We start from the raw sequence: 13,327 nt of genomic DNA on the forward strand, positions 1-13,327 counted from the left end.
TTCCCAATTCATTGACCGTGCTCGATGACAAAATGTATCGTTTAGCATTCCCAGTGGGACAAAGTCCATTTGAGCATGCCTTTACTGATACACAGGTTGGCCAGGCATGCCTATCTATAATGTTCATATTGTTTTTATAGCACTAGACATGCCCAGTAGCAGAATGTATGGTCAGTATGAGGTGTCCTTATACTGACCATGCTAAGGGAAACCAAAAGATGATTTGAAAGACTCAAAGCATGGGGACTTTAGAACATCTCGTATAACGATTTGAGGTTTAAAGATAATTATTAAATACACTTTCAATGAAGTGGCATATGACGTGACTACAGCACGTGTACATTATTTAAATTTCATGTACTATTAAAAAAACACCATGTTGGTGTGATCGAGTGTTGTTTACACACCAAATAGTAAACATTTTTCACCTATATAAGATAATATTTTACTTTAGTTATAAAAAAAATACGTAATGTTTCGCCAATTGGTAACAAAAACTGTAGGGTTATTTTAATTGAGATGTCCTGGAATGCCACATGTCTTGGAGGTCTGGAAGGTTGCTGGAAAGTGGACAGCTGTGGTAGAACTGAGCATGCTGAACGGCAGAGCTTAGGCAAACTGCTGCTGCGTGTTAGTTACGTTGTTACATACTCGGTTGCTCGCCCCATCCAAAATAACTCCAGTTGCCTGTGCAATACAAGGGTCACGGGAACAGGGAAGGAAAGACACTTTAGAAAATCGACAGGGCCTCACAGATTTAATGTGAAGCATAGATTGAGATATAATTTATTTCACATTATATACAATTGTTCTCCCCCTGAAACGAGTCCGTATATATGTTCCACTTAAAAAATTATGAAATAACAATTTTGATTCTTAGTCGGTAAAAATATTCCAGTTTAAAGTGATTGACAACAACAAACTTTTAATGGATTAGTATGTACCAAATATTTTTTGCAACAATTGTTTCAGAACAAAACAGAGAAGCCTATTAACCAATGTCATTTTATTTATAATAGGAAAATCAGAAACATAGCATGATCTAAGATGCTACTTTTAAGTTTAACTTTTGGTGGAAACTATTATGCTGTATACCAAAGCTACACTATCCTCCAAGTATTACAACAATTTTTGTAATGCTTTCCAACTAAGGTTGAAAGTTGCAATGTATTGCACTGTCTGTCTGTCTACAACAGGGGGACAGATAATCCAACATGAACAAAGACTCTCGTAAATAATTCAATTAAATTATTAGCATCATTGTGGAGAATATAACGCACTATATAAGCAGACAATGCACCTTCATATATCTGTCTCTCCACGTAAAAATAAAAGTATTTCTTGCACATCAGTCACACATCCTTCTGTGGGTGAGTAATTTCAGCAGCATTGTTTCAGTACAAGCAAACTCTGTACTGGTTTTGAGACAGTGTCTCGTCCGATGATTCATGGCCTCCTTGGATCAATGTCGGTGAACTGGCATTTATTACTGGCAAGAGCCTTCTCCAGAAGATTTCGGTTCTAGTTTGACGCAAAATTATACAATAATACAAAATTCAAAATAACAATTTGCGTCATTGAGAAGAGCAATAACAAAACAGATAAGCAGACAATATTTGTCCTTCATAAATCTATCTCTCCACAGCTAGAACATAGCTGTGTTGGTATTCAGGATGTGTGGGACTTGGCCTATATAAAACTGACAATTTGACCCAAAGTTTGCCCAAAACGTCGACACAAAATAATCTTTAAAAGGATTTCGCAAAAGCATTGACTCCATAACTGTTGAGGACTGCACACCACCACTCTGCCCTCCCTGCGGATGACGCCATCACACGTGACATGATCTCGCACCATGAAGTGTCATGGGCTGTGTGATGCCATCTCAATGTTTTAGAACTCTCTGATTAGCACAGTTGTCTACGTATAGTGCGAAAGAAGTTCAACATACAGTACGTTGCGCGGCCTGCAACGTAACCTTATTATCGTTCGTTAAATACTCCCAAAGACAAAACGCACGTTGAAAAGTGTTGCAGAACACATGCCTTATTTTTCTTCCTTGTTTTACATGTTTCATTCCCAATAAATAACGTAACTATTGTGTACTCATTTATACTGTTGGGTGGACACAGGTCATCGATGGGTGGTGGACTGAAGAAACCTGTCTCACTGTTTCAGCTACTGCACCAGGAGATCGACAAGGAAAGGAGTATGCCATGTCAGACTTGAGGATTGCTTGACCACCGTTCACCATGTTCGTCAGTGCGGGTTGATGATGGGGGGTACCAGGACAGATTAAGCTATAACTTGCCACTGATGTTAACCATGGCCAGGAATTGAACTCAGGTTTTCTGGGATGATAACCGAGGGCACTAACCACTGCACCAACGCAGCGGTTAAATAATCTTAATATTATTAATTATTAGTTTATTTTGGGTTAAACATGCGTTTAGAGTATTTGGCTGCTATAAATTTCCACGTGATAATCCACTTCATTGAGCTATCAATTATGGCCAGGTCACTTCTGAAAAATAGCCACAGTGAACCCTCGGTTTAACAAACTAATAGAGGGGAAGGGTGTCCGTAGAATACGATTGTCCATTGATGGCCAAATTGAAATATTTTGGGAAACTATATCAAACCCAACCACACGCAAACTATTTACTGACAGTTCAGCATGATAATTATAAAATTATGTAATGCTTTTGATGTATACGAAACTGTATTGTAAAATATTTAAAAAAAACCCAAAGTACTGTAAATGTAGTGTACAACTCATTTTCCACTTTTATTTATCCTATTTTAAACAAAAACACGTGTAGTGGAATAAATACTGTAACCATTACAGTATTAAGCGAATATTGTGACCAGACTGATTTCCCCATTACTGGACTTAGTCCATTGTTTGGGGCAAAGTCCGTTGTTGTCTCATCTTCAGACAAAACTCTGATTCAGCAGATTTTGTCCGTGATATCCGAGATCCGTTGAATGGGAATCCGTTAAACCGAGGGTTTGCTGTATATAGCTCAGTGGGCCTTACCTGGTAAAATAAAAAATTGTTGAAACTTTATTTGAAGCTTTTGTGACTGCTGGAATTACTCTTTGGTTCTTTCGGTAAAGTCACGTAGAAAGAAAATATATAATAGAATATAACGTTTCGATTACAACACAAGCAACCATCATCAAGTGTAAATGCAAGCTCGGAGAGAGACACATACACCGAGCGAGAGACACACAGAGACAAACAAACACAGAGAGACACACATAGAGGAGAGACACATAGACACACATGCAGAGAGAGACACACACATAGACAGAGAAACAACGCTTCTGTGACGGGGTGTTAGCATGTCAATGAGAACGGGAGGGAGAGATAAATTGGAAGTTTGAGAAAACAAACCTAGTAAATTTATAAATGTAATGCAATGCAACATAGAGAGTCGGCTAACACAACAGTTAAAACTTTACCTGGCTGAATACGTTCTTCCAAAGATTGCTAAATTTGAAGTTAAGTGTGTGTGTGTCTCTCTCTCTGTGTGTCTCTCTTCGTGTCTGTGTTTGTCTCTCTCCGAGCTTACATTCACATCTGATGACGGTTGCGTGTGTTGCAATCGAACATCGTATTCTATTATTTATTTTATTTTCTTTCTACGTGACTTTACCAAAAGAACCAAAGAATAAAAATAGTTGAGTTTAGCTTAGGTATAATGTACATTTTCAGATACACTCTCTGAAATTTTACAGAGCCAATGAAATCAAATTGTCACATGGGCAAATATGCCAATTGATTAGTTTTTTTCTTCAGCAAACTGGAATGTAGGAAAGCATGCAATTTTCTAAAAAAAATTGCATGGCATTTTGCTGTAAATTACATCCAGAATCACCAGATGTCCTTCATGGATAACATTAGTGGCAAGTGATATCTGAATATGTTCTGGTCTCCCGTTTTCACCAACCCACACTGCTCAGTATGGTGAAGAATGATCAAACGATCCTTAAGACAAAACGTGGCATGTGCAAACCTTCATTGAGCAGTGAATTTGTTAACAAAGGGCTGTCAATACAGGCAGACCTCGCTGAGCGTGACCCTGTAGAATGCTAATTTATTATCGTGCTCTTTGGCCCGGAGAAAACATTTACTTAAAAATGTAATTTAAAAAAATCTATAAAGCGCTCACAAGCGAGGAAATGCAGGAGTGCTGGTTCAGACTACGTCGCTCTAAGCCAATGATAGCGACTTACAGACCCCACCCCCCGTGATTCGATTGGCACAATTCATGGTCACAATTAAAAAACAATGTATCGAAAATGTGTTAAGTGTTAGCCAGTTGAGAGACCAATAGAGAGTCTCAGGCTCCACCTAAAAGAAACCTCGCCACAGAGATTTAGCCTGAGGGCGTCACTCAGATCACGGAGGTCCTGGGGCTCTTCTCTGAGAATGACCCGGACTGGTAGCGCAGCAGCTCCTACAACTCGTCTCCCACCGCTACAGTGGAATGTGTTCTTGTTTGCATGTTCACCACAAGTATACGTGGTTAATGCAGACATGATTACTTGCAAAAGGTTTCAGTTTGGTGTTTTAACATCTTAACACCTATTTTTTTGCCAGAAAGGGTAAAACATATTCTTATATTTTTATACTGGCAAGGGAGGGCCCATGACATATGAAAGGAATAACGCTGACAGGAACGCATCCCTATATATACACAATGGTATACTGACCATTTTTAGCGCCAATTCGATTTGTACTCACTTCTCCAGGAATGCAAATTGAGTGCGAAGCGGATCTGCCTGTATAATGTAATTGTTAATTATATATGGAAACAGAATTTGTTATCCAAATGTTCACATTTATATAATATGAGGTGAAGGAGATAAGGAAGAAGTAGCAGATGAGTGGGTTTTCTTTTACATATCTTTTAAGTAGTATAAATTGATTATGTCATTTAAAATACCACATTACAGGTATGTCGGACAATTATTTTTGGAAATTTTACAAGGGAGTTCCATGGTACGTGAGCACCTCAGCAACAAAACCAACATCGATATTTCAAAGAACGAGTAAGTGATCTTTCAGGAATATTGCACAACTAACAAACAGTCGTAAACAACAACACACAGACATTGAAAGAAACAGTGCAAACACAATGTCAGAGCAAGATGCACCAGAAACAATAAGGGACATGTGCAAGTAAGCTCCATATGTTTGTATTATAGTGGCATAAACACAAGCTAATCAAAAGAATGACAGAACAAGCATAATGCAAGAGCAAAAGGTGTCGCAAAAGTTGGTTACATATGCAAGTAATCTCTTCTTTTGGTCTGATCGGGTCATAAAGAGGGGGAGTGAAGTGAGGGAACTAAGTTGTAGATGAGTGGCCAGGGTATTCCAGGAACATGGAGCAACAATGCGTGAATACGTTTTACCAAACAGTGTTAACATTTTTTTGTAGGAATAAGGAGGCACTTCTGAGGCTGTGAGGCAATGCCAGATGGTCCCTCCTTTATACACCATCGGAAATAAGTTAGCAGGATGGATGGTCGGGAGACAGGGACCGAGGATAAGGGGTAGAACCACTGCATATTAGACGGGAACTGGACTCAGAGGGATGCCCGTTCCCCATCTTTCATTTCCCTGCTTTTCATAACCGGTTTAGCTTCTGTTGACAGTGTATAGGTGCGTCAAAACTTGATGTAATGGGCCCGCACATTGCATCAATAAAGTCATTTTTAAAAAGGGCCTTTAAGATGAAGACAAGCCAGTGGTGGTCTCTTTGAATATCCAGGGGGGACTGATTTGAGCCAATGTACAGGTTGCAATGATGATTTATGTAGGGGGCGTCAAGGGCAACATGCAGAGCACAGTTGTATAATGTAATTAAATGTTTTTAATTAGATTCATAAGCTAGGCAGTAGATGGTGTCACAATAATCAGATATGGGTAGGAGGGTGCCATTAAATATTCATACCGAGTCGAGGTGGAATACAGCGCTTGTTTCTGTATAGAAAGACAATTTTGAATTTTATCTTGATGGCCAGGTGGTTAATGTGGGTCTTGAAATACAAATTTGAGTCCAGGATAATAATTTAAAATTGTCAATCCGCTCAATAAGGTGCAAGTTCAGAGCCAAAATATGCATCGGTGGCTAGACATGTTTGGGGCAGCTTGAGTCTAACATAACTTCAGTCTTTTTAGCATTGAGGACAAGTTTTAGGGTATTAAGTTGAAGATTATTATAGTTTTGTTGTAGATGCTGTTGTAACTCGTCCATGTCATTTGCAGAAGTCATCAGGACTGTCTCAACAGCAAAAAGGTTAATGTCAGTGCAGGTTAGAGATGCCTAGTTTGTTGAGAAAACAGGATAGGGCCAATCACCGAGCCCTGAGGAACAAAAACCAACAAACTATGGAAATGAGCTGGCGTGAGTGATTTAAGATTGAGCTCAAGATAAATATAAGAAGAGAAAAGTCACATGTAACAAGTTTTTTGAATAGCAGACTGTGCTCATGGTGATACAATAAAGATGTGGAGAAAAGAGAAAGTAGGAGTGCTTTTGGAAAACTGAACTTAATTCGTATGCAACATACCTATGTGCCGAATGGAGAACATTTCAATCAGTGTATATTACCTGCAATGGCATATGGATCAGAAACATAGGCATTGCCAAAGGAAATGGAAAAAAACGGAAAAGTGTGCAAAGCATGGAGAGGGTCATGCTTGGAATTACACTGACAGACAGAAAGAAGAACGCGGAACACAGAAATACCATTATTAGACTGACGCATAAAGTACATGATGGGCGGTGTTGAAGGTCAATGAAGGAGTGGAAGCCAAAGGACGAAATATGCGTGAGAGGACTTTCACTATGGAGATGGAGCATGAGATCAACTAGTGTGCAGGAAATAGCTGGATTGCTGCATGATTACATTTTCCGTTATCCGAGTGTATGTGTGTACAGAAAACCATGACTTTTGATTGTCCCTGTGTCGATCTAGTATCTGAATTACTTGATTGGCTGAGCAGTGGCACATATTCCAAAGTCGGCAAATTAGATGCATTTTTGCTTTTTATAGCAGCTGACCATAGGGGCTATGTGCAGCTACATTTAATAACCGACAGAGAAGACACAAGGAAACACACTCATCATCTCATACACAACAGATAAAAACACGAACCCTTACAGACCAAAGGGGTAAGTGACTAACAACACACAAAGCAGTGGACAGGCCAGGCCCATGCCTGGCCATCTTTGTCTCCCCCGTACTGATACCACACCAGGTGCTCATTCATTCCGAGTTCACCTCTGAGAGAGCTAAAAGAGGCTCAAATACCACGTGACATGGACGTTATCGATGGCCAAGAATTTAACTGACTGGGCTTTGTAATGCAGGGTGCCGAACTGATCTGCCACCATTACAAGCACACACTAAGTTCCGTGGTTTTAATTGTGTGACAGTATAGCAAGGCTGTCTCCTCAGTCCACACAGCGGATTGAACTAAAAGTGGGTAAGGCTAAATCTGGGGGCATTGCCCTAAACACAGATGTGGAGTGGGTATGGTGGCACATTTAACACAATTCACGTAGCAGTTAGCAACATCTACTCTGCTGGCAGTTTTTTCACATTGGCAAAATCCTCGAGTGTATGAATTGTACCCCTAGTCTAAACTAATGCTTGGGTGTAAATGCAGATATCCCAATAACAGGTGTCAGTTGCGTTCATAGCAGTGTACTTTAAATTACGTTCTTCCCTAACAGAATGTTCAATAGTCAAAACTAAAGTTTATTCTAAAAAACCTAACAATATTTATTCGAAACACCTTATTGGACTTTGTCACGTCGTTATGAGATAATATAAATGCCAATTTAGAATTCCTTAAATAGGTACAGTGGTACATCAAGAAACAATCACAAGTTAGACCACATGACCTTTTTAGGTGTCAATTGAATGGGCCTCTATTCTGATACTAAAGAACACTTCATCATGATGCAGAACATCGTTTATTGTATGCAAATAATTAGATATACATTATGAATAGATGGTAGTCCTACGAACATGGGTAAGCTGAAATAAGTTTAAACAATTAAAACTACCTATGTGTGTTTTATTTCAGTGCCATAATGGGTGAGAATGGGCTGTATACACTGCCAGTTCTTCTTAAAATTCCAATTTTATGAGAAGTAGAGGCCTGGATTACAAACATGGATCTCAATGATGCTAACTCAGTGCTATAACATAGACAATTGGTACATAATCTTTACAGCAAGTATCTCAAACACACAATAATGTTTTTCAATCAACTATATCCCAAAATGTGTCCAGTTGGTACTGTGTTTAGCGTACTCAACCCAAAAGGTTGAAATTTCAAATCTTGGTCAATCAACAAGTATCACAGTGTGGGAGGTTAATAGTGATCACGTTAAGGAGAGAATGGTCCTCACCCTGCAAATGTGGAATTTCCACGTCTGGCTCAAGGCCTGCAATGGATATAAGCACCACCTCATTGCCCATTTGAGTTTTATTCATTTGAAAATAATACATTTCTAATTGGTATATTCACAGCAAGGAGTCAATCTTGTTTGAGGACAGATCCCAGATAATGTACATAGAATTATGACAGAAGCCACTTTTATAGGACTCGCTTCCAACACTGGATGGTGTACCATTGAATGGGCAGAAGCACGTTTATCTCATAGCAATGAAACTAAAATATATTTAATCCCCAGAGCTGGACTATGGTGTGCATAAAGAACCTGGGGCCCGAGTACCAAATATGCTCATAAAATAGGTCTTAAATTCTAAGGCTGTAATTGTCATGAGATCTGAAATAATGTTAGAAAATTCAAATTAATCATTAATGTCCGAGTGAGATTGTAACGCTCAGTCACATATGAGCGCAGTTGCTCGGAATGATTTTATCATTCCCACTGCACCCAGCCAATCAGCTGTAGGAGTATGTGCAGTCAGTATAAAGCAGCCAGGTTTACTGATGATAAAACACTCACTGATTCACTCCACTCACTCACCATTCACCTCCTTATCACTCTTCTATCACTACTACCATGGTTACTCTTCCCGTTAACTTCACTCGTTGATTCCTCCACCGATGTTGAGGACTCGGACTACCAAACTGACTGCTTTGCCTCATCAACACTGTGTTCACCCACCACTCGACAAATACACACTCACTCACCAACTCACCCACTCAGTCAACCACTCACCACACTGCAGGTCACAAAACTTCTCTATTTCTGCTTCTTCCCTTGTACAACTCGACTTTAGAATTCCCTCCCATTGTATATTTTCTTTAAATAACCTTGCTCAATTCAAGAAATGTGTTAACGCTTATTTATTACATATCCACACACAACAGAAACCGCTTAAAACACACCCACTGTACACACCTCAAACACAACCACATACAAATACACAGCAACAATTGCTCAAACACAAGGTAAATACGGAGCACTCACCTTCCACGCAGCCATGAAAGAAAGTAATGGTGGATTTACGAGTGGTTCTTACCACCCGTAAATTCTCACCTATCTTAAGACCGATTGCAAGTATCCGATTGATGAAGGAATCAGAGTTATGCCGTTTTTGAGCTTAGGCAATTTAAAGAATTGCATAAGCAGGTTGGGTACTCGAGCCCCAGGTTTTAATCAAGAATTCACACTCAGGATTTCACCGTTATCAGCTCATTGCTATCTGACCAGATTACACCACGTCAGCTTCACACCATGTCATGTTGTAAGCTCAAATACGCGTCTTGCATCTCCTTGGCAAAAATAATCCCTCACCAGTATTTGTCCCACACGGACAGATTTCCCACCACCACATGGGCGTGGAAATCCAACCATTGGCTCAGGGTCACCTACGGAGACGAGTACTGCCCCAACTTAATTTAAGCAAGGAGACACTTTGAAGTTTGGACCATATCTGAAGGTCGTAGTTATCAAGATATATTTCCTAACACTATTTACTAAAGCTAAAGGCTCATTGGTTGGCATATCGAGACAGAAAGAACTGTATTTTCCTGCCAGATGTTCTTAGCACGCCAATGAGTTTGTAATTTAAATATATTTTAAGGTAAATGTATAAGTTCTGATTTTCTTTTTAAAGTAATTAAGTTCTGATTTGTCTCCTGCTCTATTTTCTTCTTCTTAAACATGTCACATGTAGTGCTATACTTTGACCATTTCAATTATTACTGTAAAGGGGAAAAAATAAACACATATTAGTGGGGTCAGACTCAGGACACATGAGTAATCAGACTGAACATTATGGATTTGTGAGTGCAACATGTATAGGACTGCAGACCGCAGTGCATGTTCTCAGCAGCCAATGGAGACACATGTCGTGCAGCAGCAGTAACAGCAGAAGCAGCCAGAAACACATTGTCAGTACAGTGGTAAGAGGAAAACAGTATGTGTTTTTTATGTATATCACACAATAGGCTCTGAGGTCTGAGTGTGTGGGCAGGCTGAAGCAAGTAAGAGTAACATTGTGTGCAGGTAATGTATATTTGTTCTTACAAAGCATACAGCGATGTGTATACTTACATGTTATGGATTTACCAAATAATAAACACTAAGTTTAAACAAATTTATGCCACACATCATCCTGTGAAACGAACTGCAGTACTCTGCACACCCACCAGAGCACATGCACTGTGTATCTACAGAAGTTGTTATATTATGACGATCTTAAACATTTGAAAACATGTCAAAGTTAGCACCAATAACGTGATATGGAAGTTACATTAGATTCGATATTTCGCTGTAAACCATCAGTGCATTCATGCCGTTCTGTTCCACTGGTACAATTAATATCAGAGCTGTTAAATAGACTGGATCCCTATGCTACCTTTGAGAACATCACAGCAAGAAGAAATGGCAGAGCATTAAGACTTGTTAAAAAATAATGAACGTATATTAAACAAAGAAAAAATATCTTCTTGGTTCTTTCGGTAAAGTCACGTAGAAGGGAAGTAATACAATAATAAAAATAAAACATAATATTTTATTACTTCTACGTGACTTTACCGAAAGAACCAAGAAGATGAATCCCTGCAGTCACGAAAGCTTTAAATCGAAAGAAAAAATAGTTTTTTCCCTACCACAGGATGTTACATGGCTTAAATGTTTCGCCTTCATGTTTATTATTTTCATTTTATCTTAGCCAGCCCACATTTATTTTATTTTATAAAAGTGTTATCGACATATTTGGCAAATGAGCATATTACTGCGCTGAATAATAAATGCAAGCGATTCGAAAACATGTGGAACAAGATAAGATAATACTGATTTGTATTTCATTGAGTCTCTTCACTGTGTGCTAGAGGCTGTTGTAGAAAAGCAACTGGGAAGCCTGGGCTTATGGGAAAAGGCCACATAATGAGATATTGAAAATCACAAGCCCTCTGAGCATTTTTATTTCCAATGCTTAAACCAACATTTTAAAACAATATATTACACGAGTATTCTTTTATAAAACAGCAAACCCAAATGTAATCATTTGCTTAAAACAGCTGCAGCTCGGGAATGTGTAATATTTCGATAAAATCTAAAATATATTTAAGGTCTCCATAATGACTGTAAATGATTTCTTACCAAGATACCCAATGGCATTTCTAAGAAAATTTGACGAGATGACAGTATGTCAAAACCATCTACACTTGCCATTTTGAAATGACTGTCATTAGGGAGTTTGGAAAACATTTAAGACGATGAAAAAAAATGCCACTTTTTCAGCAACTTAACCTTCCCATTTTCATGTTTCATTCATGCAAATTAATAATTTAAAGCAGCAAACATAACATTTAATGATTGTGTGTCTGTTGTAAATGTGTACCGTGACAATCGCCTTTGTTATGTGAGGATATCTGAGATGCAAGATAATTAATACTCACAGCACTGTGGAGAGGCAGACTGCAGAGGCTTTTTTTCAACATCTTCCCACAGAACACACTGGTAAATCAGAATTAATCAACACACCACCAGAAACACACAGAAAAACGACATAAAGAAAAGAAAGAAACCACCCAGCACATATGGGTTAGGTCAATATTTTTTAGTGATTATAAAAATTCACTCAACTTTATAACATAATCATTCATTAAAACAAACAGCATGTTCGCATGAATGTGTTTTTGCACAGGTTGATATTTGGCAAAATATACATTTCAGAGTTGCAGTATAGAGGCAATAACCCATAGCATTATTAAATCTGCATCATATACTTTTGAACATATGTTTCATTTTAATTTACATCACAAACTCTTCTCATCAATGTCCCTGTTCCTCACGGTTTCTTAATACCCATGTGGTCTGTTTTATCTGTGATTATTCCTGATATCTACAGATAAAATACAAATGGTTTTGCATTGCCCTCCCTATTATTTGTGATTTTGAGGACAAGAAGCATGACATACGCTGCAGATGGTCATTCCATCCACCCTAATATCCACTGCATCTGCAGATAACAGGCAAACCATTGATAGCGAGACACTCTACGCCCGACCTTATGGAAGAGGTACGTAGATGACACTTTTGTCATCTGGCCACATGGCCGGCTTGCTCTAGACCAATTCCTCGACCACATCAATTCCATACACCCAGCCATCAGATTCACCATGGAAGTCGAAAAAGATGGCAAGCTACCCTTTTTGGATGTCCTAATTAAAAGGAGACCTGACGGTTCAATGAGCCACTCTGTCTACAGGAAAGCCACTCATACGGATGCTTGCCTAAAACCGGATTCCCACCACCATCCATCCCAGAAGAATTCCCTCATCAAGACTCAATACCATAGAGCCCAATGCATCTCCGACCAGGTACACATTGCCAGTGAACTCAAACACGTACGCCAAGCTCTTAAGGCTAATGGTTACTCCGACTACACAATCTGCAAAGCCATCACTCCAACCATCAAGAAGGATCCTGTTGAGCAGCCTTTCAAAACCATCACCTTACCCTACATTGCTGGGGTCACAAAAAAGATCTCCAAAATCCTGATTAAACACAAGATCCAGGTCCGATTCAACACAATACATAAAATCCGTGATCTGGTGCCGTCTGTAAAAGATGTGGTTCCAGACATACAGTACCCTGGCGTCTACAAACTAAGTTGCCTCAGTGGTAGCAGTTACATTGGAGAAACCAAACGACATGTCTCGGACTGCATCCGTGAACATAAAGCAGACGTGAAACACAGTAGGACCAACACCTCAGCCGTGGCAGATCACTGTTACAATTCAGTGGGCTCACATGACATTGCCTTCTCCAAGACAGAGGTTCTCTGCAAGCCATCTGGCTACCATGAGAGA

At 39.2% G+C, this 13,327-nt stretch overlaps 1 protein-coding gene across 7 annotated transcripts in view; it reads right to left on the minus strand.

The window, feature by feature from the left end:
• Window positions 1-13,327, minus strand: part of LOC144951455 (protein unc-13 homolog B-like) — a 250,122-nt gene that overhangs the window by 188,643 nt on the left and 48,152 nt on the right. For 5 of the 7 annotated variants that reach the window (XM_078881764.1, XM_078881789.1, XM_078881744.1 and 2 more), the window contains exons 7-8: window positions 11,912-11,969; window positions 652-687 (exon numbers count right to left, since the gene is read on the minus strand). In XM_078881764.1, coding sequence (XP_078737890.1) covers window positions 652-687; window positions 11,912-11,969 — 94 coding nt within the window. The remainder of the gene's footprint in view (window positions 1-651; window positions 688-11,911; window positions 11,970-13,327) is intronic. The other 2 variants (XM_078881780.1, XM_078881772.1) reach the window with 1 other exon arrangement.

Source organism: Lampetra fluviatilis, chromosome 3 (assembly GCF_964198595.1).
Source record: "Lampetra fluviatilis chromosome 3, kcLamFluv1.1, whole genome shotgun sequence".
NCBI classification, from domain to species: Eukaryota; Metazoa; Chordata; class Hyperoartia; order Petromyzontiformes; family Petromyzontidae; genus Lampetra; species Lampetra fluviatilis.